This window comes from Mandrillus leucophaeus, unplaced genomic scaffold (genome assembly GCF_000951045.1).
Source record: "Mandrillus leucophaeus isolate KB7577 unplaced genomic scaffold, Mleu.le_1.0 Scaffold454, whole genome shotgun sequence".
Lineage (NCBI taxonomy): Eukaryota > Metazoa > Chordata > Mammalia > Primates > Cercopithecidae > Mandrillus > Mandrillus leucophaeus.
The window spans coordinates 2,179,215-2,202,620 of record NW_012104854.1 but is presented as its reverse complement, the minus strand read 5'-3'; the positions used below and the strand labels follow the sequence as shown (position 1 = coordinate 2,202,620).

General features: G+C 44.0%; 1 protein-coding gene across 1 annotated transcript in view; it reads left to right on the top strand.

Annotated features, from left to right (window-relative positions):
• MOB3B (MOB kinase activator 3B) overlaps positions 1-21,993 on the top strand; it is a 209,678-nt gene extending 187,685 nt beyond the window's left edge. Inside the window, exon 4 of the mRNA XM_011994378.1 lies at positions 20,497-21,993. Coding sequence (XP_011849768.1) covers positions 20,497-20,526 — 30 coding nt within the window. The 3' untranslated portion in view covers positions 20,527-21,993. The remainder of the gene's footprint in view (positions 1-20,496) is intronic.
• The last annotated feature ends 1,413 nt before the right edge of the window (positions 21,994-23,406 follow it).

Sequence of the window (23,406 nt, the reverse complement as noted above, 5' to 3'; positions counted from 1 at the left end):
CAGCCATTATAGAAGAAAGAGCTGCAGCCTGTGAAGCTGACAGTTTGGCCTTTACAGTGGCATTTCCACTATTATGCTACCACATTAGTTACCACATAAGGCAAGGCATGTAATGGCTCTGAGCCTCAGTTTCCCCATCTGTAAAAGAGATCATCCCTAGAATCTTCCCAGCCTGACCTACTGAGATTACTGATGGGTTACTACTGAGATTACTGGCTTACTGGGATTACTACTGACATGGTGTGTCAGCAGCCCTGTCATCTTTCATCCAAGACAACCATTTCTCTTTGCTTAGAGAACCCTTCGTGGATTAAAGCCCACCATGGGCCGGGCACGGTGGGCCATGCCTGTAATCCCAACACTTTAGGAGGCTGAGGCGGGCGGATCACCTGATGTCAGGAGTTCCAGACCAGCCTGGCCAACATGGTGAAACCCCATTTCTACTAAAAATACAAAAATTAGCCGGGCGTGGTGGCAGGCACCCATAATCCCAGCTGCTCGGGAGGCTGAGGCAGGAGAATCGCTTGAACCTGGGAGGCGGAAGTTGCAGTGAACCGAGATCGCACCATCACACTCCAGCCTGGGGCACAAGAGCGAGACTTCGTCTCCAAAAAAAAAAGCCCACCATGGCAGCAGAGGGGGTGTACATGTTGCTGAGAGTAGCTGGAGTGTGCATCCATGGGACTTTGCCAGTTCAGATGACAAGTATGTGTGTGTCCTACATGTTGCCGAGCGTAGCTGGAGTGTGCATCCATGGGACTTTGCCAGTTCAGATGACAAATGTGTGTGTGTCCAGGGTGGCATCGGCTGTTGGTGCTTGTTCAGAACAATGCAAAGGCTCAGAGATGAGAGGGTGAGCTTGCCAGAGATCATTTTAGGAGCCTTGGCAGATGTATTCTAAAGTGTCAATTGGAAAAATAGCAAAGAAATATGATGATTTCCAATGAATTGCCTTATGCTGGCTAACTGGGGATGTGGCACAAATAGCCACATGTCTCTGCCAGTCCTATTTATTCATCATCCCTTGTTGATGCTCAGAGAACTTTTGCTTCTAGTTTATAGGATGTTGGGTGGTTCATTTTTGTTTTAGGGTTTCTATTTATTTTTAATTTGGTCAGAGATGAGATTGGCCTGATTTATTTCAGGGCCTAAAATATGATCAGTTGTAGTTGAAGATGTCTCTCATGGGAAAACTGCTAGCATATAATATTAAGTAATAAAAGCAGGATTCAAAACTATACTGGAAAATCACTAACCATATGTCCACAGATGATAAAGGAAATAGAGCAAAAAGTGCCAACAGTGGTTCTCTCTTGGTATTATTATAGATAATGCTTTTTTTTTTTTTTTTTTGTGTTTATTCTTTTGTGAGCTTTCTAAGATTTCTATGATAAACAGGTGTCACTTTTATAATCAGAAAAATCAAACCTTATACTTGAAAAGGCTTTTTCAACCACTTGTGACCACTTAGATTAAAATTAAATTAAAAATTAGTTTCTTTGCCTTACTAGCCACGTTAAGTGCTCAAAAGCCACATGTGTCTAGTGGCTATTGTATTGGATATCACAGATACTGAACATTTTCATCATTGTGGGACATTGTCTCAGACACCAGTGAGCCAAAGGCTCTACCTTCAGGAGCTACTTTTTATAATCCACTATTAACAACACTCCCTCCACAAATAGCTGCCGGATGTGTTCACATTGTCTCCATGCTGCCACATGAGGCATTTCAGTTCATTGTTTCAGCCCCCTGGTATGGTTGCTTCTCTTTGCTAAGCCACTTCTTTCCCACTTTATAGATAGGAATGAATAAAACTCAGTACCTTCTGCTCAACATTTCTCCTTAGATTTCCCATCAGAACCTGCCTCTCAGGAAGCTGCTCAGTATCTTAGGGGAGCTGTTAGTCTGAGACACCAAATAGTAATTGTACTTTTTTATTTTTTTAATGTTCTCTGCAGTGTTGGAAATTGCTGCAGGATGTCAGTCACAGCAGGGATTAATTCATCTTCATGAGCATTTACATGAAAATGTAAATAGTCAGTATGGCTTGATGCCCATATATAAGCCTGCCAAATTTTGGCTGCTATGTGTGGTCTAGTTTAAATTTCCCGGCCAGATAAGATTAGATTCTTTGGCTCCAAAAATGTCAAGTGAGTATTAACTTGGGATTTGAATGAAGGAAGGTTTTATTTATTGAAACGTAACACTATATTTTCTCCCACCACCCACCTGTCCCACCACAGTAAAAGCATGAAGATAAGACAGGTTACAGGCAGTCCCTAGCCTAGGGACTTGTGTGGTCTTAGGAGCGCTTCCTCCTATGAAATAATTTTATACATAAAGGTCAGGTATACAAACCACCAGCAAAGCCAGTTAAGCTGTAATGTTATATTGGAACATAGTACTAATTAGTATTAATTCCAAGATGTTGGTGCTAATAGAGTCCTATTACATTGTGCATCTAAGTGTAAATGGACCAATAGACAAGAATAAATGCATGGAGGCAGATCTGGAAGAAGAAAGAGATATGCAAATAGCTCCATAGGGAACTTCCCAGAATTCTTTGAATGGGCCATGTCCTCTCACCTCCAGGCCATTGAATGTACAAGTCCTTTGGCTTCCATGTTGTCAGCTTAAGTCCTGCTCATCCTGCAAGTCTAGGCTTAATTGTCCCTGTCTCAGAGACGAACACCTTTCACTCAAAACATTAGGTTCCTGCTGGCTACTCCCAGAATGCCCTGATACCAGAGAGGGCAACCAAGATGGAAGCCACCATGTATCTTCTACAGACTAGAGTCAGAAGTGATAACCCAACCCTCTTCCCACTTTCCATTCATTAGAAGTAGGTTACCAAGTCCAGCCCACACTAAAGGAAAGGAGAATTAAGGTCTACTTCTTTCTTTTTTTTGAGACGGAGTCTGGCTCTGTCACCCAGGCTGGAGTGCAGTGGCATGATCTCGGCTCACTGCAACCTCCACCTCCCTGGTTCAAGCAATTCTCCTGCCTCAGCCTCCAGAGCGGCTGGAATGACAGGTGTGTGCTACTATGCCTGGCTAATTTTTTTATTTTTAGTGGAGATGGGGTTTCATCATGTTGGCCAGGCTAGTCTGGAACTCCTGATCTCAAGTGATCTGCCTGCCTCAGCCTCTGAAAGTGCTGGGATTACAGGTGTGAGCCACCACGCCCGGCCGTATTTCTTGAAGAGAGAAATGTTAAATAATTTTTCATATGTTAAATAATTTTTAAATATTTTTAAACCACCACAGAGACCAACATTTTTAAACTGGTGATGTTTTTCTTTGACCTCTGCATTTCTTTCTTTTCCCATTTTCCACATCCTACAGCACAAGTCTGTTACCTCTGCAAAGTAAAGCTCGTTGCTCAAGAAATCTGACTCCGTGAAAACTCCTATTACCTCAATGTGGTTTCTTCTTCCTCCCTTTCCTTGAAAGAAGCCAGTCTAGCCAACTGTCTACACTTTCTCACTTTCCTTTCAATTCACAGTAACTTGCCCTCCACCACTCCAGAAACCTGGTCTTTCTACTGAAGTACAGTCGTGTGTCACATAATGATGGGAGAACCTTCTGAGAAATATGTCTTTAGGCAACTTCGTCATAGTGTGAACATCATAGAGTATAGTTACATAAAAATAGATGGTGTAGCTACTACACACCTAGGCTATATGGTACAGCCTATGGCTCCTAGGCTATAAACCTCTACAGTGTGTTACTGCAATGAATACTGTAGGCAGCTATAACATAATGGTATTTGTGTATCTAAATGTAGAAAAGGTACAGTAAAAATACAGTATGAAAGATAAAAAATGGTACACCTGCCTAGGGCACTTGCCATGAATGGAGCTTGTAGGACTGGAAGTTGCTCTGGGTAAGTCAGTAAGCTTAGGCTTGCTTACTTCAACCCTATACTTTCTCCCAGAATCCATCCTATATGCAACACCTTGGCTAGACCTATTGGTGTTTTTGTCACCCCCTGCTGGCAGCGATCACCACCCTACCCTAGAAGTCCATCCCCCAAGACTGCACTTCAGAAGCCTGTCACCTCACCTGTGCTATGGCACCCATCATGCAAACCCCAGTACCAAGAGGGCACTATGCTCCAGGCACATGGCTGGGTGCTGAGGATACAGTGATAGGCCAGGCTTGGTCCTCAGTGTGAGCCTTCTTCTATGTGCAGACATATGAAAGGTCTTAATTTTCCCACTGGTAAGAATACGAAGACATAGCCAAGATCAGCAGTTAACAAACTGTGGCCCTTAGCACACAGGTTCTATAATTTCCTGGGTGAAACTGGAACCCAGTTCAGGGACTTTACCTAACCTGAGCTGCAACATCACTCTCATGAATGGCATGTGTGTAAGATTACATTAAAAGAAATGGTTTCTGCTGCTACAATAAGTTTTAAATCCATTAGGATAGGTTTAGATTCCCTCCTGTTCTAGCATGTTGTGGATCCAGAATAAGATAGATTGTCACTGCCTTTCCTTTTACTTTGTTTATTTCTAATAGTATAATTCTGTTTATTTTATTTTATTTTGAGATAGAGTCTTGTTCCGTTGCCCAGGCTGGAGTGCAGTGGCGTGGTCTTGGCTCACTGCAACCTCTGCCTCCTGGGTTCAAGCAATTCTCCCACCTCAGCCTCCTGAGTAGCTGGAACTACAGGTGCATGCCGCCACAACTGGCTAATTTTTTGTATTTTTAGTAGAGACAGGGTTTCACCATGTTGGCCAGGCTGGTCTCGAACTTCTGACCACAAGTGATCCATCCACCTTGGCCTCCCAAAGTACTGGGATTACAGGCATAAGCCACCGCACCCAGCCACTAATAGTGTAATTTTAAAATAGAGATTGATGGTAGAGATTTATGTCCATGTCTTATTAAAATATTTTCACACAGAAGAACTTTAAATGGCCTGTAATAACTATATATTTTTTTTTCATTTCATTTGTTCAGCTTCAGAAGATATAATAATAGGGAAGACTTGTAAGTAAAGCTATGAGCCAAGTGCTGTAGGAAATGTGTTTATGTATTACCTCATTCAATCTGCACACGATTCTATGAGATAAATACTGTTTTTATCTTCATTATAAAGAGGAAGAAAATCAGATGTGGAGGTGAAATAACTTGTCCAATGTCACACAGCTCTGTGGAGCCAAGAGTTGAGCACATACAGTTTGATTCCAAAACCCAGAAACAGCCTTTCCTAGACCTGCTATAATAAAATGCCTCTGGCTGGGTAATTTATAAACAACAGAAATGTATTGCTGACAGCTCTGGAGGCTGGGAAATCCAACAACAAGGTGCTAGCAGATTTGGTATCTGATAAGGGTTTGCTCTCTGCCTCAAAGATAGTGCCTTCTCACTGAATTCTCACATGGCAGAAGGGCAAGGAAGCCCCCCTCCTTAGGTCTCTTTTATAAGGACATTAATCCCATTCATGAGGGTGGAATCCTCGTGACTTAATCACTTCCCAAAAGGCCCCACCTCTTAATACTATTACATTGGGTACTAGGTTCCAGCATGAATTTTGGAAGACACCAACATTCAAATTATAGCATGGTATCTGCTGAGGAAACTATTTTGAGGTGGATTTTTCCCCAGAGACATACTTACTCAACTAGATTCTGATGATCTGCAGCAGCTAGATAATTTCCAAGGGCCTCCAGCTCCACGAGCCCAGTTCTCTCCCTCTCTCAGCAGTCAAGTCACTTTAGATACCTGAGCCCATGAAATACACATAGTGCACAGAGTTGAGCGACTCAGGTGAAACAGGAGTAAGGAACCAATCCTACGTGCTGGTGTAGCTCAAGAGGTATGACCACTGCCCTCAAGGAGTTTAATGACTATGGATCAGAAGAGCCAAACCCAAAGTCAGCAGAGCCAGGCAGGTAACAAATATCAGTTAACAGGCGAGTAGCAAGAAATAGGAAGCTGTGGGGGCAACCACTATGCAACTCCAACTAATGGTTTCAGGGCGGGCATAGAGGCCCAGCACTTCCAAATCGAAAGAATTTGGAAATCTAGCATTTTAGATGAATTCTCCAGAGTTTTAAATGGTAGCAACTACTTACAGCAGTTCTTGTATTTTATTTTTAAATCTACAGGCCTGACAAACTCCTTCTGGGAGTCTAGTTTGCTTAGGGATCATCTGTTTGCAGTCACGCTTTATATAGGGCCTGTGGTAGGCAGGAGAGGTTCTGACCCATTACAACCTGGCAACACATCCACAGTGCCCACATTTAGAGAGTAATTTTTAGTTTTCTCTTGTCCTGAAAGCCCACAACTTTCAAGCATATGAAGCAAAGTGTTTGTGTGTGGGCTTGGGGGAGGCATATGCAGGGTTTCAGTGAAGACGACAAGACAGTGGTCATTTATTAGGTTGATGTCAGCTTCACGCCATGCTGCTGCATACTGGATCACTGTTGCTGGCCTACAGTGACTGTATTGCTGTGGGCACCAAGAGACAGAGCATGGCTGTTCCCTTGTCATTGGCTTCACTTGACACGACCAGTGTCATCACCAGCTGGCATATAGGTTGTTGACCCTGTCGCGGCCAGGCCGAGACTATAAACAGCTTTGTTATTGTATGTGCCTACTCCAAACAGCAGAGCCTTCAGAAACCCCACTGCGCAGCACCTCTGCTCTGGGAAACTGGTGGAAAGGACCAGAGTGCTCACAGCACATCCAGAAGGGATTTCATCTTATTCACCTTTGGAAAACATTGGCAAATACACAAAAGACGTTAGACCACATCCAGCTTTAATTTTACAGCTTAATGATTGAAGAGGAAGACTTTTCATTAAGGTTGGCACTCTTGCCTGTTATCTGAATTCCATTTTTAATTCAAGGTTTCTGTTGTGGTTTCCTCTTTCTTTGGAACTCACTCTTTCCCTGACGGCTATGGCAGCCTTTGTACGTATACTGCAGAAGAGTCTTCACAGGTGCTCAGGGGGTGTGCTTTTTCCCTTTGGTGTCACTGGTGTAAGACGTTGGACTTATAATAGATTCTCAGACATAGTTACTCTGTTTTGTTTTTTGTTGCTAGCACAACGGTACCTGGCATTTTGCATTAAAAGAAGGAGATTATTCTAAATGGAAGAATTCTCATTTTTATTTCTAATACTGACAGCAGTAACAGAGAGAACTGAATTAGTTGGGCATGGATGTTTTCTTGAAGACACATGTACATACACAAGCACCCACATGAACATGCACTAATGTTCATTTGTCCCGATAAAGCCTCAAATCTTTTTTTTTTTTTTTTTTTTTTTTTTTTTGAGACGGAGTCTTGCTCTGTCGCCCAGGCTAGAGTGCAGTGGTGCGCTCTCGGCTCACTGCAAGCTCCGCCTCCTGGGTTCAAGCAATTCTTCTGCCTCAGCCTCCTGAGCAGCTGGAATTACAGGCACCCAACACGGTGCTCGCCTAATTTTTTTGTGTGTTTTTAATAGAGACCGGGTTTCACCATCTTAACCAAGCTGATCTCAAACTCCTGACCTCGTGATCCACCTGCCTCAGCCTCCCAAAGTGCTGGGATTACAGGCATGAGCCACCACGCCAGACCTAAAGCCTCAAATCTTTCAAAATTCCTTCTATAAAGACTTTTGTTTCGTTTCACTGATGGAATTATGTGTAAAAATCTTCTTCCTTGAAGCTTTTGAATTTTTTTTCTAAAATGGATAGCTATGTTTTTTTCTTAAATTTTTTAATTGTGGTAAAATACACATAAGGAAATTTATTATCTTAACTATTTTTAAGTGTACAGTTCAATGGCATTAAAGGCACTCACACTGTTGTGCAACCATTACCATCATCTATCTAGCTTCAAACTCTGTGTCTTGGACCCATGCCCTGAAAGTTCAGAATACCCCCTCCATAGGACTTTTGTTTTTGTTGTTGTTTCTTCACATATGAATTGGGTGTTTCGGATTTGCAAGTGAGGCCAGGATAGGGAACAAAAATTATGTGAAGTGAAAGGATATCTTGCTTTATTTCTCTTGAACTGAACCAGTGCTGCTACCAATTTTCAATGCATTACCCAATTTCCCTTTTATATTGAGAGCAAACCACAGTGTAACAACAGTAGCATATAATGCCCTGTATTGCTAAAAAAAACAAAAAAACAAAAAAAAACAAAAAAAAAAACTAAGATTCTAGCCTCATAATAAAAGACAAACAGGTGAGGAAGGAGCCCTAACAGTAAAAATGCTTTCGCCTTATTAAGCACATTTCCTATATGTAAAACTCATATTGTTTTCATGGATCATTCACTGGGAGTCTGAGAATAAGGAAAGAAAAGGACTTGTCTCCTCCCATACTCTGAAAGCCAAAGAGGTTTAGTTCTAAGGGACCATAGGCATGTAGAGTTCACTCCACTCTTGTTTTAGAAGTGTTTTCCTACTGAAGTAACATCACTGTTCTCCCAAGACAGAAGACTGGACTATTTATAGATTAAATAAATATTGGACTATTTATTGCCAGGTCAATTTTGGAAAGGCAGCTTGGGGATCCGTTTATAACCACGTGGGTTAAAACTAGAGAGTCTCAGTGGTCATGGCATTGGCATGGTGCAGCGTGAGGTCAGCCAGCTTTTCTCAAAAGGCCTCCATGCTAAATGCCGGGCTCTGTCACAGTCACTCAGCTCTGCCATGGAAGTGCAGAAGCAGCCACAGGCATTCATCCATAAGTGGGTGTGGCTTGTTCCAATAAAACTTGTTTATGGACATGGAAATTTGAATTTCATAAAATAATATGTCATAAACTATTCTCTCTTTTTTCAACTATTTAAAAATGTAAAAACCACTTTTAGCTTATGGGTCATACAAAAACAGGTGTGGACTGGATTTGACCCATGAACTGTCATATTCTGCTCCCTGATATAGAAAAAAAATAGGATTCCGAAGCCTGTTGATAAGATCCAAATGATATCCTGGTTTGAATTAGTGCTCTGCTGAGTATCGACTGTGTAACCTTGGGCAAGTCACTAACCTCTCCAAGTTTCAGTTCCTCTCTAGGGGAAGCATAATGGCCACCTCATAGACCTGGGAGTCAAGGACAGAGTCGGGCACAAAGTGGTGATCAGCCCCTGAGGCTCTGACGAGACCAAATTTCTTTCTGTGAGAGCTTGAGAACATGTTTCAATAAGTGGTAGTCAAACTTCTAGCAAGAGATCTCATTGTATTAAAAGGAAAATTTTAGTTTTGTTTCATGTCTATTTACTCCATCAAAATAACACTTTGTTCCTACCAAAGGAGTGAGACTGCTTAGAAGCTACAGACTTCCTAAATTACAGGCTCACTGAGGAAGTACATTCCCCATATGTTTTCATCGGACACACAATAGAGGTCTTATTAAGCAATGGCAAGCTCTGTCCTGTGGTGAATTCAGCTCGGCTGAACGACTTCTATGGAATCCTTTGTTTTCCCAGGGGAGGTAAATTCTTCCTTTGGGGACCCATGCCCTGAAAGTTCAGAATACCCCCTCTAAAAGGACAAACCATTTGTTCAGCGTTTCTTGAATGCCATTAAGAGTTGACCCCATTAAACTTCTCTCAGAATAAATAAAACTCTGATGCCTGCAACCTAACCTGGAGTTTCCGGAACTCTCTGCTTCACCGGCCAGTGCCTTCCCTCCCACTCCGATGGAAAGGCTGCATGACAGAAGCAAATGAGAGAATTCCTTCCCCTGCCCTCCCACGTCCAGGCTTTAAGGAGCTGCACAATCCTACGTGGGGCATTGGGCCATGCTGAAATCTGTTTCATTCCTCAAAGCGGGTGGGTGCACTCAGTCACCCTTTGCTCATCCCAGAACAAGGGGCAGCAGCAGCATCTGCCAGAAACCAATCCAGCTGTGCTGACCAATGCTGAGTATGAGAAGGAGGGAGGCAGACTCCTGCCAGCTGTGCAGACCTCCATGGGGGCTCTGGAAAAGTTGGGCAATGGAGGAGGAAAGAAGGGGGGAGCAGCAGCCAAATGTCAGAGATCTCAGTGTCACTCGGAGCAGAAATCACAGGTTCCTTTGATCACAGGTAGCATCACTCTGAGCAGAAATCAGGTTGAATCTGCTGTCCCATCAGTGCACCAGAGAGGTAGATGGGGTGGGAAGGACATGGTAGGTGGATCCACAGAGCAAGGCAGGGCGCTAAAAAAGCACAGAGTTGCAGAATGGCGGGGTGGGCTGTGGGGCTCTGGGGCGGGGATCTGCAGAGATACAGGGACCACAAACAGTTTTGATTAATGCTCTTGCTTTCACGATGCACTGTGAGGCGACCCACCTTGTGTCCGTGACCCATCTCCTGTGGTTAAATGAGAGAACTTCAAAAATGTGCAGCTTTGCCTTTATAAGAAACAATGTAAATCAGGAGGCTGAATATGTTTACATAAAGTGACTTATTTTTAATGTTTGCAGGGTTTGGAAAAAGAAGAGCAATTTGATTCTTGTATCGGTATGAATAAATATTCTCCATGGGTGGCGAGTGTGTGTGTTTATCTAGCCGTACATACGTATACGTGCACTGGGGAGCCTGAACATATGTGCTCACATTCACGCACACATACCCCTCCATCGTGGAAACGCCCTCCGTGTCAGTAATGTGGGCTGTTGTTTAGGAACAGAATTAATCAAATAAATATTGTTCTGTGTGGTTTAGGGAAGTCTGTCCTGCCTTGTTTCTATTTTTATTTCATTTGGCTTATTTGCCACCCACATTCCTAAAAGAGAGCAGAAAGAACATTTCTAATTCCTGTTTGCTGGTTGGATCCTGTGTATGCTTAGAGTTGGGGAAATTTAAAAAAACATTTTTGTAGACTGGCTGCCCTGCATGCCTTATAAGAATTCAGACTTTGGGATGCTAGCAAAGGAAGACAGCAGCCCTGGCTGTGGGCCTCCTGGGAATGGTCCCGCCAGCCGAGTCCCTGCTCCCGTGACCCATGCTGGTGTAGTACGGCCACTGATTCAGATACTCAACTGAAACAGCACGTGTAGATATGAATGAAGATATATTCAGCATGATGGCTCAGGATATAGTGGACTGGTTAGGAGGATGGATTTTCAAGTTTCAACCTTGGCCAGGGTAATTACTAGTGATGTGACCATGGCCGAGGTACTTAACCTCTACTGTAATCTCTCTGTAAAATAAGGATGATACCACTTATCCCATAAGACTGATGTAAGGACTGAATGAGTGATGTCCAGCATTGAGCACAGTGCCTGGCACACAGAAAAGGTACAGGAAATGATGGGAACTACTTCATTCGGAACACAAGACACTTTGGTTAATTATGGCTCTCTTATCACTGCCCCATCTTGTTCACTCTGACTCTTGTGACCCGGCACAGCTTCATTCATTCATTCATTCATTTCTCAAGTTACTTATACCGATAAAACCTAGTTCCAAAATAAATTTGAAGTGGCTGATGTCAGCCCCTACTGGAATTCTCTCTCCCAAATGCTATGAAACAGACACAACTACATTACAAAGACAATAATTTTTAAAAAAATGTTTAGGCCTCATGCCTGAACCTCGCCTAAGGAATCCACCCTTGACTCCTGGTCCCTTTACCCTCCTCTGAAAACAAGCTTCCAGGCAGGAAGCCCCACCGACTTGACCACTGCAGAAAAGGCCTTGAGGGCAAGAATGAAGTGCCCTGAGCCTCGGGGGAGGGCATGGCAGGAAGATTGTCCCCGAGGGTTCCCAGGGATCCCTGACCTGCAGCAGTCCCTCCGCAGCCTCACAGAAGCAGCAGGGAATGGTCTAGGAAAGCAGATTAAGCGGTCCTGGACTCACCCTCACTCTGCACCATGGGTGCAACTGAGGGATCCTTAGAAAGTCATGCCCCAGGAGGCCCCACCTGTGGAGTTACCTGCCTGTCCACCCGAGTCGGGGTGGGAGGGGTCCTTCCCCTGGAGTTGCCGAGGCATTTGGGAAAAGGCCATTGTTTCCTCTGATACATACAGCGATTTGGATTCTAGAAAGCAAAAAGAGAAACACCACAGGAAGTAGGGAGCCAGCCTCGTTTGGACAGCTGTGGCCCTGACAGCGACACACTGGCCTCCCTGTGCCCGAGGCCAGGCAAGAGCTGCCCTGCTGTTGTTCCCCTCTTCCACAGTTCCCGCTTTGCACATGGACTTGGCTGGAGAGTTGTTTGGGATGTTTTGTATTTGCTTGTTTGTTTTTCTTTTCGTTTTTTCTCTTCTCTGTTTTTCTGGAGATTTCCCTGCAGCAAGCAGCCTGATGGTTTTCCTGGGTCTTCCTTGAAGCGAGACACTCCCCTTCAAAGTAGAACTGCACCCCCGTCTGAAGAAGAGCCGGCTGCCAGGGCACATTCTTAGCAACCAGCTCTGGGGCCCTGCTGGGATCCTCTTTCTCTCTTTCATCACACCCAGAGTTCTGCTCCCTTTCTGGGAATTGCTCTGTTTCCCATCTTGGTGGCTTGTAAGCTGCACCCACACCCAAGCTGGACTGGGAAAGAGGAACTGGAGTGCTCTGGACGAAACAAGGAAATAGGGCTCTCCATGCAGAAGGAACAAGCGTGCAAAGATGCAGGATACACAGAAGCAAGGTGTGTGCAAGGCGGCAGACAGGGGCAGGAAGCAGATCCAGAAATCCTTGCAAGTCATGGGAAGTGGAGGACTTGATCTGGTAGGAAATGGAGATGCAGGAAAACAGTTTTATTCCTCCCTAGACCTTCAGCAGTACCTTTCTAGCCAGTGCTCTTGATGACACCAGCAGGGATTACAGAGTGGTGCTTCTGGGCCTCGGTGCACACTGGAATCATGTGGCTGTTACCTCTAGGACCACAGGCAGCATGGTGCCATGAGGAATTCTGAGCCCTTCAAACTGGACGATTCAGAGAGAACAGTTGGTTTTGATTTTGATCATCGAATGCCTTACCACAATACCACTGCCTGTGATTCCACAGCCCCTGAAAGCACACCTGCCCTTGCCTTGGGATTCTTTTGACAGCGGTATCACCATGCCTCTCATAGTGCCACGACACTAGAAGAAACCTCACTGATTGCTGTCCCTGTTTACAGTCTGAGATGATTTCAAATGGGCCCACGCGGTATAGCTGAGAACCCGAATCCTTTGCTGATGCCAGCTCATTTTCTTTGGTCTCAGCCTCATCACTCCCCAGGAAAACTGCCCAGTCCAGAGGGACTTGCTTTTGCTATAAGTGGGTTAGATCTTGAGATAAGGAAATAGCAAAATGTTGGTGTAACATTGAGTGTGGAAACGTGGCCTGAGGGAAGTGAGTGCTGGCAGGGGCTGAGGACCCTGTTGGGAGGGGGCCGTGAAACCTTGGCATAGACCTCGCCAGCACAGCTGTTTGGAATGGAGGCGGAAAGGGCAGGGGAAAGCCATGAGAGAGGGAATTTTCAAGATGGGCAATGTTCTCAATCCACACCCATCACAGAAGAAGCAAATGAAATATGGGTACAATCTGGAGATGTTTAAGTCTCTAAGAAGTAGAATTTGTGAGATGAAAGGCATCAAGAAAGTCCTCTCTGACCTGGGCTCACCCCTAGAGGGCCTGAGCCTTGCTGTGCGGAATGAAACTGTTCCCAGTTGTAGGGTTTCGGTGCTGTCCACCCCCAGCCCAGCCAGAACTGTGGCTCCTGTACTTCTGCTGCACTTTTCCAGGTGTGTCCCTATCTGAGCAGAGATGGGACTGACGACAGGCCACAGGGCCAAGCTCCAGCATGGGGCCGGTAGCTGGGACTGAGGCTGCACTGCTGATTAATGGGCAGGGAGGCACTTTGTGAAATGAGCAACACCCTTTGACGGCGTTTTCCAGGGGACTCGCCTCTTTCCTCATGTCTTTTCAGCACAATCACATTTGATTTTACTTTTAAAATGTATTGATGACGCTGCATTATTGGAGAAGGTGCTGGGGGAGATGAGTCTCTCCTACTTTCTGTTCTATTTTCATTACTTCAGGGATGTGTGCACATGTGTTATACATGTGTGCAGGCGCACTGTGTTAGAGGAGAGCCCGATTTCCTTTAAACACATGAACTCCTCCCCCAGTAGCCAACATTAAACATCCAATGGCTTAAAAATGGGCAGTGAGAAGTACGCAACATAATGTCAGATGTGGCCCTGAGAGAGGTGTACTGCTCACTGCCCCGCTTTAAGCCATTGGCTGTTTAATGGTGGTTACTAGGGGCAGGAGTTCATGTATATAAAGGTCATTTTTCCAAAGTTTCCAGCACCAAGAGTTCTCCTGCTCCTTACCACACTGCGGAGCCTTCTACATCTCTTCGTGCTGCTTTTCTTCCTTGATTATTTTTTGTTTCAAGTATTTCTTCCTCCCCCTTTCTCCTGGTGTCTCAGAGTTAGCAGGAAGCTGGTAATTAAAAGAAGACATGGGTTTTGAAATGCCGCTGTGGTAGCTCTTCCCCCACTTATATATTGTACAACAGAAACAAAAAGCCTCACTCCTTTTCTTTTACTCCCCCTCCAGCAGGGGAGTGGAAGCAGAGTGTTGTTTGCTTAGTTTTGGTTTTGAGTCCACTAAATCGTTGTTCTTACACTGACTAGCTGGGTGAACTTGTGCAAGTTACTTCAAATCTCTGGGCCTCCTTTTCCTCATCTGTAAATTAGCAAAAGTGATGCCTAGTTCATAAAGTTGTGAGAAAGTGCACCAAGTAAGCCTAAGTGCCTTCACCATTGTAGGTATGAAATGCGTGTTTCCTTCCACCTCTCATTTTACTAGGGTCTGTAGACCTAGTAAGTGTTCCTCTTTGTTGGATTTCAGTTTAATTAAATATTTTTTAAGCACCTAGTATGTGCCAGGTCTTGAGCACCAGGGTCCACACAAATACAAGATAGGGTTTCTGTCTTCAAGAGCAGCCTGGTGCTGAAACCGGGAATGTGATAAACGGTCGTAGAACAGCGGGAAAGGTGCCATGGGCACTGAGGGAATCTGGAAGAGGAGCACCTAGGATTCCTTGGGGACAGGGTGGGGGGTAGAAGAAGGTGTCCCTAAGGAGATGACAGCTGGTTGAGAGTGTTAAAGCGTAGTGGCGATGGGAGAAGGGTCTTCTGGGAAGAGAGGAGCATGTGTATGGAAGTTGTTGTGGGTTCCATGGGCGAGAAGGAGTGTCGGCCACTGATGGGGGATGAGGTTGAGTGCCCGAGAGGAGTCCAGATCAGGAAGAGCATTGTATGTTACGGTGGAGACTTGGTTTGAAAACTATCAAAAGCCATTAACGGAGTTTAGGAGCACTGTAAGATGATAAAGATTTTACCTGCAGCACATCAAGCCAGCTCTAAGAATTCCTTGTTTACACAAATTGCCTCCTTCGAATTGATGTGAGGTCAGAGAGCCCACAGGCCAGCAGTCCTGGTTCTGCCACTAATTACTTTTGCCACATTAGGGAAGTCACTTAGTTTCTGATGGTCTGAGTTGCCACATCTCTGAAATTAAACTGTTGGATAGGTGTCACCCATGTTTCCTCCCAGCTATAACAGCAGCCTATGACTCTGTGATGATGTCATTGCTTTTTGGCGCTTGTTTCATAATACCTAGAGTTAACTTATTAAAATTGCTGTGCAAGCATGATGACTGACCCCTAGTAAACATCAAGTGGTGTTCTTTATATGTTCCACATGAAAATTAGCTTCTTGGGCCAGGCGCGGTGGCTCACGCCTGTAATCCCAGCACTTTGGGAGGCTGAGGCAGGCTCATCATGAGGTCAGGAGATTGAGACCATCCTGGCTAACACAGTGAAATCCCGTCTCTACTAAAAATACAAAAAATTAGCCGGGCATAGTGGCGGGCACCTGTAGTCCCTGCTACTTTGGAGGCTGAGGCAGGAGAATTGCTTGAACCCAGGAGGCAGAGCTTGCAGTGAGCTGAGATGGCACCACTGCACTCCAGCCTGGGCGACAGAGTGAGACTCTGTCTCAACAAAATAAAAGAAAATTAGATTACTAAAATGTGTGATGATGTAGTACAGTAAACTGAGAGCACTGATTTCGTTGTAGTCTTGCCTAAGTCAGAGAGTATTTGTGTGACTTGGAATAAGTCATTTTACTTCTCTGAATCATTATTACCTACCCCTCCACTAACTACCGCTTATAAAAATGGGTACACTGAGATCAGAGTAAGATTTGACTCTCAGAGTTCACGGAAGTTTGTTCAATGGCTATCAAAAACTTCTTCCAATTGCTAACAAGTGCATGAAGAAGATTTAAATTTAAAAAATGTTTACATCAGAACAGAAAAAATTGAGTATCTTATGTAAAAAACAGGCTGATTTCATCCACCTCCACCATCCCCACAAAAACTAGGCAAATGCCATTTTAACTTCATTTCTAAAGTGAAATATGATTTCAGTTTGGAGTCTCTGTCTACTTTCCTTTTTGTTTTTTAAATAACCGGTCTTGTTTTCTTGGAAAAAAATTCATGGATATCAAAAATATCTAAAAATTCAGACTATGCAAAGGACAAAAAAATTAGAAATAGAAAACATACACAATTGTATTCACCCAAAGATAAATTTATCATATTGGACCCATATTTTTGTTTATATTTTTTCTCAAAATAACTGGACCAAACCATACATCCTGTTATGCAATTTAAATAAAATATTCATCATACATTAATATACTAAAAAACTTTATGGTTCTTCTCAGATTCAGGCAAAACTGAAATGACGAATTCCAATGTGATGTAATGCAAATGTGTGCAAAGTGATGGAGATACCCAAGAAAGGAGCTGAAAATTGCATCTTAAAGGATGTCAAATTTTGCCAGGGAGAGAAGGGCAGAAAACATTTACCAGATATAAGAAACCACTAGAAACTGGCCAGTTGGAGACCTGGGAAGTCTGCTTTGCCTGGCTGATGCGGTGTGTGGGAGGGAATTCAGCAGGAGGTGAGCAGTGGGTGGTGGGTCCTCTTTCTTTGACAGGCTTCAGAGGATGAAATTTGTTTTGTTGACAGTGGAGAACGAGGGACTTCATAGAATCAATTACTGCTTTATTTTAAAACAAATGAAACTGAGTGACCACAACCGAGATTCTACTTTACTCTTCTGTTAAGAACACATTTTGAAAAATTCAGGTGTTTAAAAAAATCTTCATATACAAGCCAAGCACAGTCTCCAGGAACTTTCTCAGGAGATTCTCATCACCTCTGCGGAAGCCTTTTAATACACGTTTTGGAGTTCTTTAGTGGCCTGCCTTAATACGTAGGGCATTCAGTAACTCCAGCAATGGCAAATTCATTGTAAAGAGCACCCTGGGTAGAGGTTACTTTGGCCACACTCTAGAGGGGAAGAATTCGTTTGTCCCTGCTAGATGCCTGCGGCAGGGCTCCCATGAAGAAAGCGATGGAACCTAGCATTGGCTATTTGTTTATTTAAACGAGTTGGTTTTTTTTTTTTTTTAAACAGCTCATTGGCTCCACCAAGTGGGCAAGTGCTAGAATACAGCTTGCAGAGTCTTGTAGAGCTTTGAAGGATGGATCCAACTCAAATGTCTTTCCTGAAGTTTCTGATCTGCTATTTCAACCATACATTCCCTTTATGAGTTTAAGAGGCATCCCAGGAAACAGTTTTTATCCTGCATCCCAGTGACTTTGAATAAGTCCCCTGTCCTCTCTGAAACTGTTACTCTGCTGCTAAAAAAAAAAAAAAAAAAAAAAGACTCTTCCATATTTCTAGTGTCCATAGTCTCTCAGTGGCATAATTGTTCTGGTATTTGCCCATTGTGCCTATAATTCTAACTGGCGTCAGTCTGGATAAAGAAAAAAATCTGTGGCATTTTGAAAATTCATGAACGACTGCAACCACCTATAATTATATATGTCAGTTAATATATGTCAGTATTATCCGATTGCATATTCATAAGAATATCTTAGAGGCTTTTACCTATAATCACATGGTGTAGTAGAAAGAGCCAGCCTTTGCAGTCAGATAGACCTGAGTTTAAACCCTAGGCCTGCAACTTCCTGTGTGACCTGGTAAGGTACCCTCCTTTCCTGAGGGTTTTTCCTCATCAGTACAGTAGAGATGGCAAATCTTACTTCACAAAGTATAATGTCTGTAGAGCAGTAGACACTGGAACTGGCAAACAGCAAGCCTCTGTTTAATAAAAGCAGCAGTTACTGCTGAGCATTCTGTACCTTACCCATTTACCTTGAGCAAATAGCTTTGGCTCTGAAACTGGGATTCTTCCTCTGTCCAGTGGAGGTCATAGTTCCCTGTCTTAGAGTTACACAGACACAATGGTATAACCACCCCAAAGGACCTGGCATTTTATAGGTACTTAACATTTGCTAGCTTCTTTCTCTCCAAAAGTACTGACCTATTACAAATAATTAAGTTAATAAAGCTAAAATTCTGTTTATTCCATGAACACACTTTCTCCCTCCTTCTCTTTCTGTCCCTCTCTTATCTCTCTCTCTCAAACATACACACGCATGCACTTGTTGCATTTCCGTCTTGTTTTCCTCATCTCTGTCATCAAAATTAAGTCAAAAGCCAGGTGCAATGGTTCACGCCTGTAATCCTAGCACTTTGGGAGGCCAAGATGGGTGGATGGCTTGAGCTTGGGAGTCTGAGACCAAGTAGGGCAACATGATGAAGTCCTGTCTATACAACAAATTTAAAAACTAGCCAGGCGTGGTGGCGTGTGCCTATAGTCCCAGCTACTCAGGAGTCTGAGGTGAGTGTATAGCTTCAGCCCGAGTGGTTGAGGCTGCAGTGAGCTGTTGCCACTGCACTGCAGCCTGGGCAACAGCAAGACCCTATCAAAAAAATAAAAAATTGAAAAAGTTGTTAAAATTATATATACACATATATATATAACTGCCTGTATTTAATAATTACAGAGATGCAAAAGTGCCTAGATTCTTCCTTGTCTATTGTTATTTCTTTAACCAGCACATCTGTATGGTTTTCGAATAGGAAGCTTCTCTGAACACCTGGGCACTCCCACGCTCAGGCTCCTTTTTCTTAATGTTTCCTATTATATCAGGTATGGCAGTCCAGGTCAGTATGCAAGAGATGTAGCAGCTGCAGTCAGCTCTGCAGCAGGTGGAACTTGGAAGGAGATCATTCGTCTAATTAAAATGACATTAAACTTGTCTTCTCAAGATGCTAAATGGCACAGGGCTTATTACTAGCCTGCTCCTCAGACCATCCTCGGAGATGAAAGAGGAGCCACTACCCTGGCACAGTGCCAGGGGCGGGGGATACAAAGATGAAAGCACATGGGGTGAGTCAATGAGTGCTGCTTTTTCCTGGCACTTAGTAGCTCTCAGTCTAGCAGGGCCAACAGACATGCCCAGAGCCCCAGCACACACACACACACAGATGTACAAATTCATACACTGCATGTAAGAATCAACGTGTGCACAGGAGGAGAGAGTAGCTGCCTCCACAGCGAGTGGGGCAGGAGTGCAGGAAGGTATCCCAGCAGATAGAAGTCACCTTACCTGAGGTGGAAAAATGAATGGCAATTTGACAAATGAAGAGGGGCAGGCGCAGGATGTGGTAGCAGCAGACCATAGGCGTGAGACTCAACCTGTGCAGAGCCCCAGGGGAAGAGAAAGGATGGCTCATTCGGAATCTATAAATACCCACAAGAGCCAGGCAGGTGATGCATGTCAGACACTTTGGTGTATTATTCATTTCTATTTAAAAAAAAAAATGTCGGCTGGGCACGGTGGCTCACACCTGTAATCCCAGCACTTTGGGAGGCTGAGACGGGCAGATCACGAGGTCAGGAGATCGAGACCATCCTTGCTAGCATGGTGAAATCCCGTCTCTACTAAAAATACAAAAAATTAGCCGGGCGCGGTTGTGGGCGCCTGTAGTCCCAGCTACTCGGGAGGCTGAGGCAGGAGAATGGCGTGAACCCGGGAGGCGGAGCTTGCAGTGAGCTGAGATCCGGCCACTGCACTCCAGCCTGGCGACAGAGCGAGCCACCGTCTCAAAAAAAAAAAAAAAAAAAGTCCTCCTTCCTGCTTTTCTTGACTTATACCCACGTATCCTTTATTTTTCCATCTTTGATTGAAACTTAAAAGAAATCTTTCCCTACTCGAAGAAAACTAGCAGTCCCAATCCAATTACTGTATCAGTTCATAAGTGCTCCATGGCTCCTGTCGGGAAGTCAGGTGGGAGTGGCGGGGACTGGGGCAAACTGGAAAGCAAATTCTCCTGCTGAAGAGGACAACCATTCTTCAACTCCAGTTGTTCAGAAGCTCCAAAATCTTGTTCTCAGAAAAAGCAAGCAACCTGAATTTTGATACAAGAGTCAAATTTTTAAACAGTGCCTTAATGGAAAAAAAAAAAAAAATTCTGCAGACCAAACAGAACATATCCTCATGCTAAGCCTTATTCATGGACCGTGCTTGCAACCTTTCATTTACAGGCTCTCGAGGTTCCAAGAGCATTTTCAGGATCCTTCATCAAATCGTTGCTCTGCTTTTAGTTTCTCCTAACCATCCTTTTCCCCTTGCTTTCCAGAAAGAGATGACGAGCAGGATGTGTCACTAATGCTTCACCTCACCCTTTGGAAGAAAGGAAAGCTGTTTCCTCCTGGAGCCCTGAGTGGGCAGGAGGTGGACCACCCTGGCTTAGATGACACACCTATTCCCAGGAGCAGCAGAGGTGGAGGCAAGCAGTGACTCCTGAGAGACAGTCCCCACTCACTTTGTGTGCTCTTAACCTTCTGAGTGCCGCTAGCCCAGACCTGTGGACCAAGCAGACCGCAACGTGAAAGAAGGACCAGCCCCTTAATTGTTCTGGCTGGGGAATTGTCCACGAGGAAGCCTCTGCACTTCCACACATGGCACAGTTCTGCCTGTGACCTGCCGCCTAAGCTTTACTGGAATTCAGGTTTTGAGACTGAGATGCTTGTTTGTATTTTTCCACTTATCTGTCTTGTCAGCTGGCCGACTTCTCTGTGATTGGTTTTCTAAGTGCCGGGTGAATTTTGGACCTCTGGATGTGCAGCAAGTTTTTATGCAATAAACCTTCCTTTCAGGTCTCTAAAAGCTCCTGCTCTGGTGTGTAGTTTAACACTGTGCAGGGCTGTGGAGCTCTGAGAGACCTGAACCCCCCATCCCCCGCACCCCCCTACTGTCCCTGCCGAGGCATCCATAGTATTTCCCTAATAAGTAGTTTTATCAGGGACGCTCCATGGGGTGGCTTGTCTCTGCCCCAAAACAGGGTCTTCACATTCTAACTGCAGGGAAGAGACTGGTTACTAGCGTCAAGCTGACAAGTTACCAGTTCACCTGATCAGAATGTATTTTTTATAACCACCGTCATTCTTTGTCTCTTCAGTTGAAGATATTCTTTCCTGTTTCCCAGAAGAGAGAAATAATAAAAGTCCTAAATGACGAAGAATGATCAGCGGGAGCCTTGGGCATGATTACTGCAGTGTTTGTTGTTTATTAAAGAGCAGGGAGTCGTGGCTGTCTCTACATAATACTAACATTTCAGTGAAAAAATAAAAGTAAAATTGGTTATTTGGTACGTGTAGATTTAACATCCAGACGACTGACTTGTAACCCTCCCCACTGGCCTTCTGAGCATTTAAACCCAGCCGTCATTCTCTCCCCACTCCACAATCCCCGTTCCTCTGCCATGTTATGTTACACCACAAAATTAATGTCTGCCCCTGTGATTGTGCCATGGTTGCCAAGGTAACGGTGGAGCTGGCGCTAACTTCCTTCTTTCATCCTTTCCAATTTTTCTATTCCAGAAGACAGTCAGAATGATGCATTCTGTACTACATCCTGCCTTTTGAAACTTAAATGAGTTTTCGTTGATGAAATGTTGCCTTCTCTGATTCATTCACAAAACCGTGGTGGTTCTGACCACCTGTGACGAGGGGGTCATAATACTTCCAGTGATCCTTTTAATTTAGCAAAATATTTGTTGGTGGAGGGAAGTAGATAAGAATGTATTAGTGTATTTTAATGTAATAATGATTAAAGAATAACTAAATGACTCTGATTTTGTTTCATTATACATAATGTGTTAAAGCCATCTGTGGCTGCCACAAAAGCCTAGAATCATGAAATCTTTGTCCAAGCTAAGAAAGGGCTGTCTCTGTGGGTACTACAGGCATTCTCTGTTGACCTAACCAAGCAGCCTGAACCTTGCTTTGTGTCTCATAAAGATCATCTCATGGAATCCAATTGCTGCTACCTCACCATGTTGCTGTGCGCTGGTCAACAATTAACATACTTTTTTCCTCCTTTCAGAGTAACTTTGAGAGTACAAGATAGGCAAAGTTTTTTCCTTACATCAGTTCTGGCCCAAAGAATATCTGACCATCATAGAGATCCAGAGAACAGAAATAAGAGCCCCTAAGTCCCAGCGTCTGCAATACGCAGTTACCAGATGGGAATGCAGCACAGAGAGGTGACTACGAAACCCATGCCCCGGAGGAACTCTGTAGCTGTGCACCATGGAACGCCACAGGGTTTTTGCATTAAAAAGTTGAATATGTTCCTGCATTTCAGCAATGCATAATCAAGCAGGAGGCTGGAATCTGGAGACTTTTGTTATTCATTCTTTTTAAGGTTATTTTTTATTAACTGTGCATATGAAATTTCCACTCAATTTAAAAATCCAAGTGTTTTTAAGCTTCTTGGAACAATTTCCTCCTGCTTATATTGTTAATTGCACTAATGAACTCTTCTAGGGTAAATTCTGGCAAACTACTCTTTTTTTTTTTTTTTTTTTTAATTACACAATGTTCCTGTTCCCACAGAACTTTGGCACATTCTGAAGAAAATCTCTGCAGTCAATTTTTATCTCCTTGGCTTGACTGCATCTAACTGTTCATCTCTGTTATAAATGGAGCTTCAGCCTTCTGGGTCAGAGACTGGCAACCCTCCTTCGTCTTCTTCTTTTTCTACTTTCGTTTTAATTTTGGGAAGTTTTTAAGTGAAAGTTTCCAAGTTGAAAGATAATAGTGAGTACCCTTACATCCTTTAGTGTATTAGTTGTTAACATTTTGCCTTGTTTTCTTTTCTTCCTTTTTTTTTTTAAGAGAAGGGGTCTCTCCCTGTTTTACCCAAGCCAGCCTTGAACCCTTTGCCTCAAGTGATCTTCCACCTTAGCCTCCTGAGTAGCCAGGATTATGGCATGTACCACCGCACCTGCCTCACATTTTCTTTCTCACTGTAAATACACATTCTTATTCTTGAACCTGGCCGGGCGCGGTGGCTCAAGCCTGTAATCCCAGCACTTTGGGAGGCCGAGACGTGAGGATCACGAGGTCAGGAGATCGAGACCATCCTGGCTAACCCGGTGAAACCCCGTCTCTACTAAAAAATACAAAAAATTAGCCGGGCGAGGCAGTGGGCGCCTGTAGTCCCAGCTACTCGGGAGGCTGAGGCAGGAGAATGGCGTGAACCG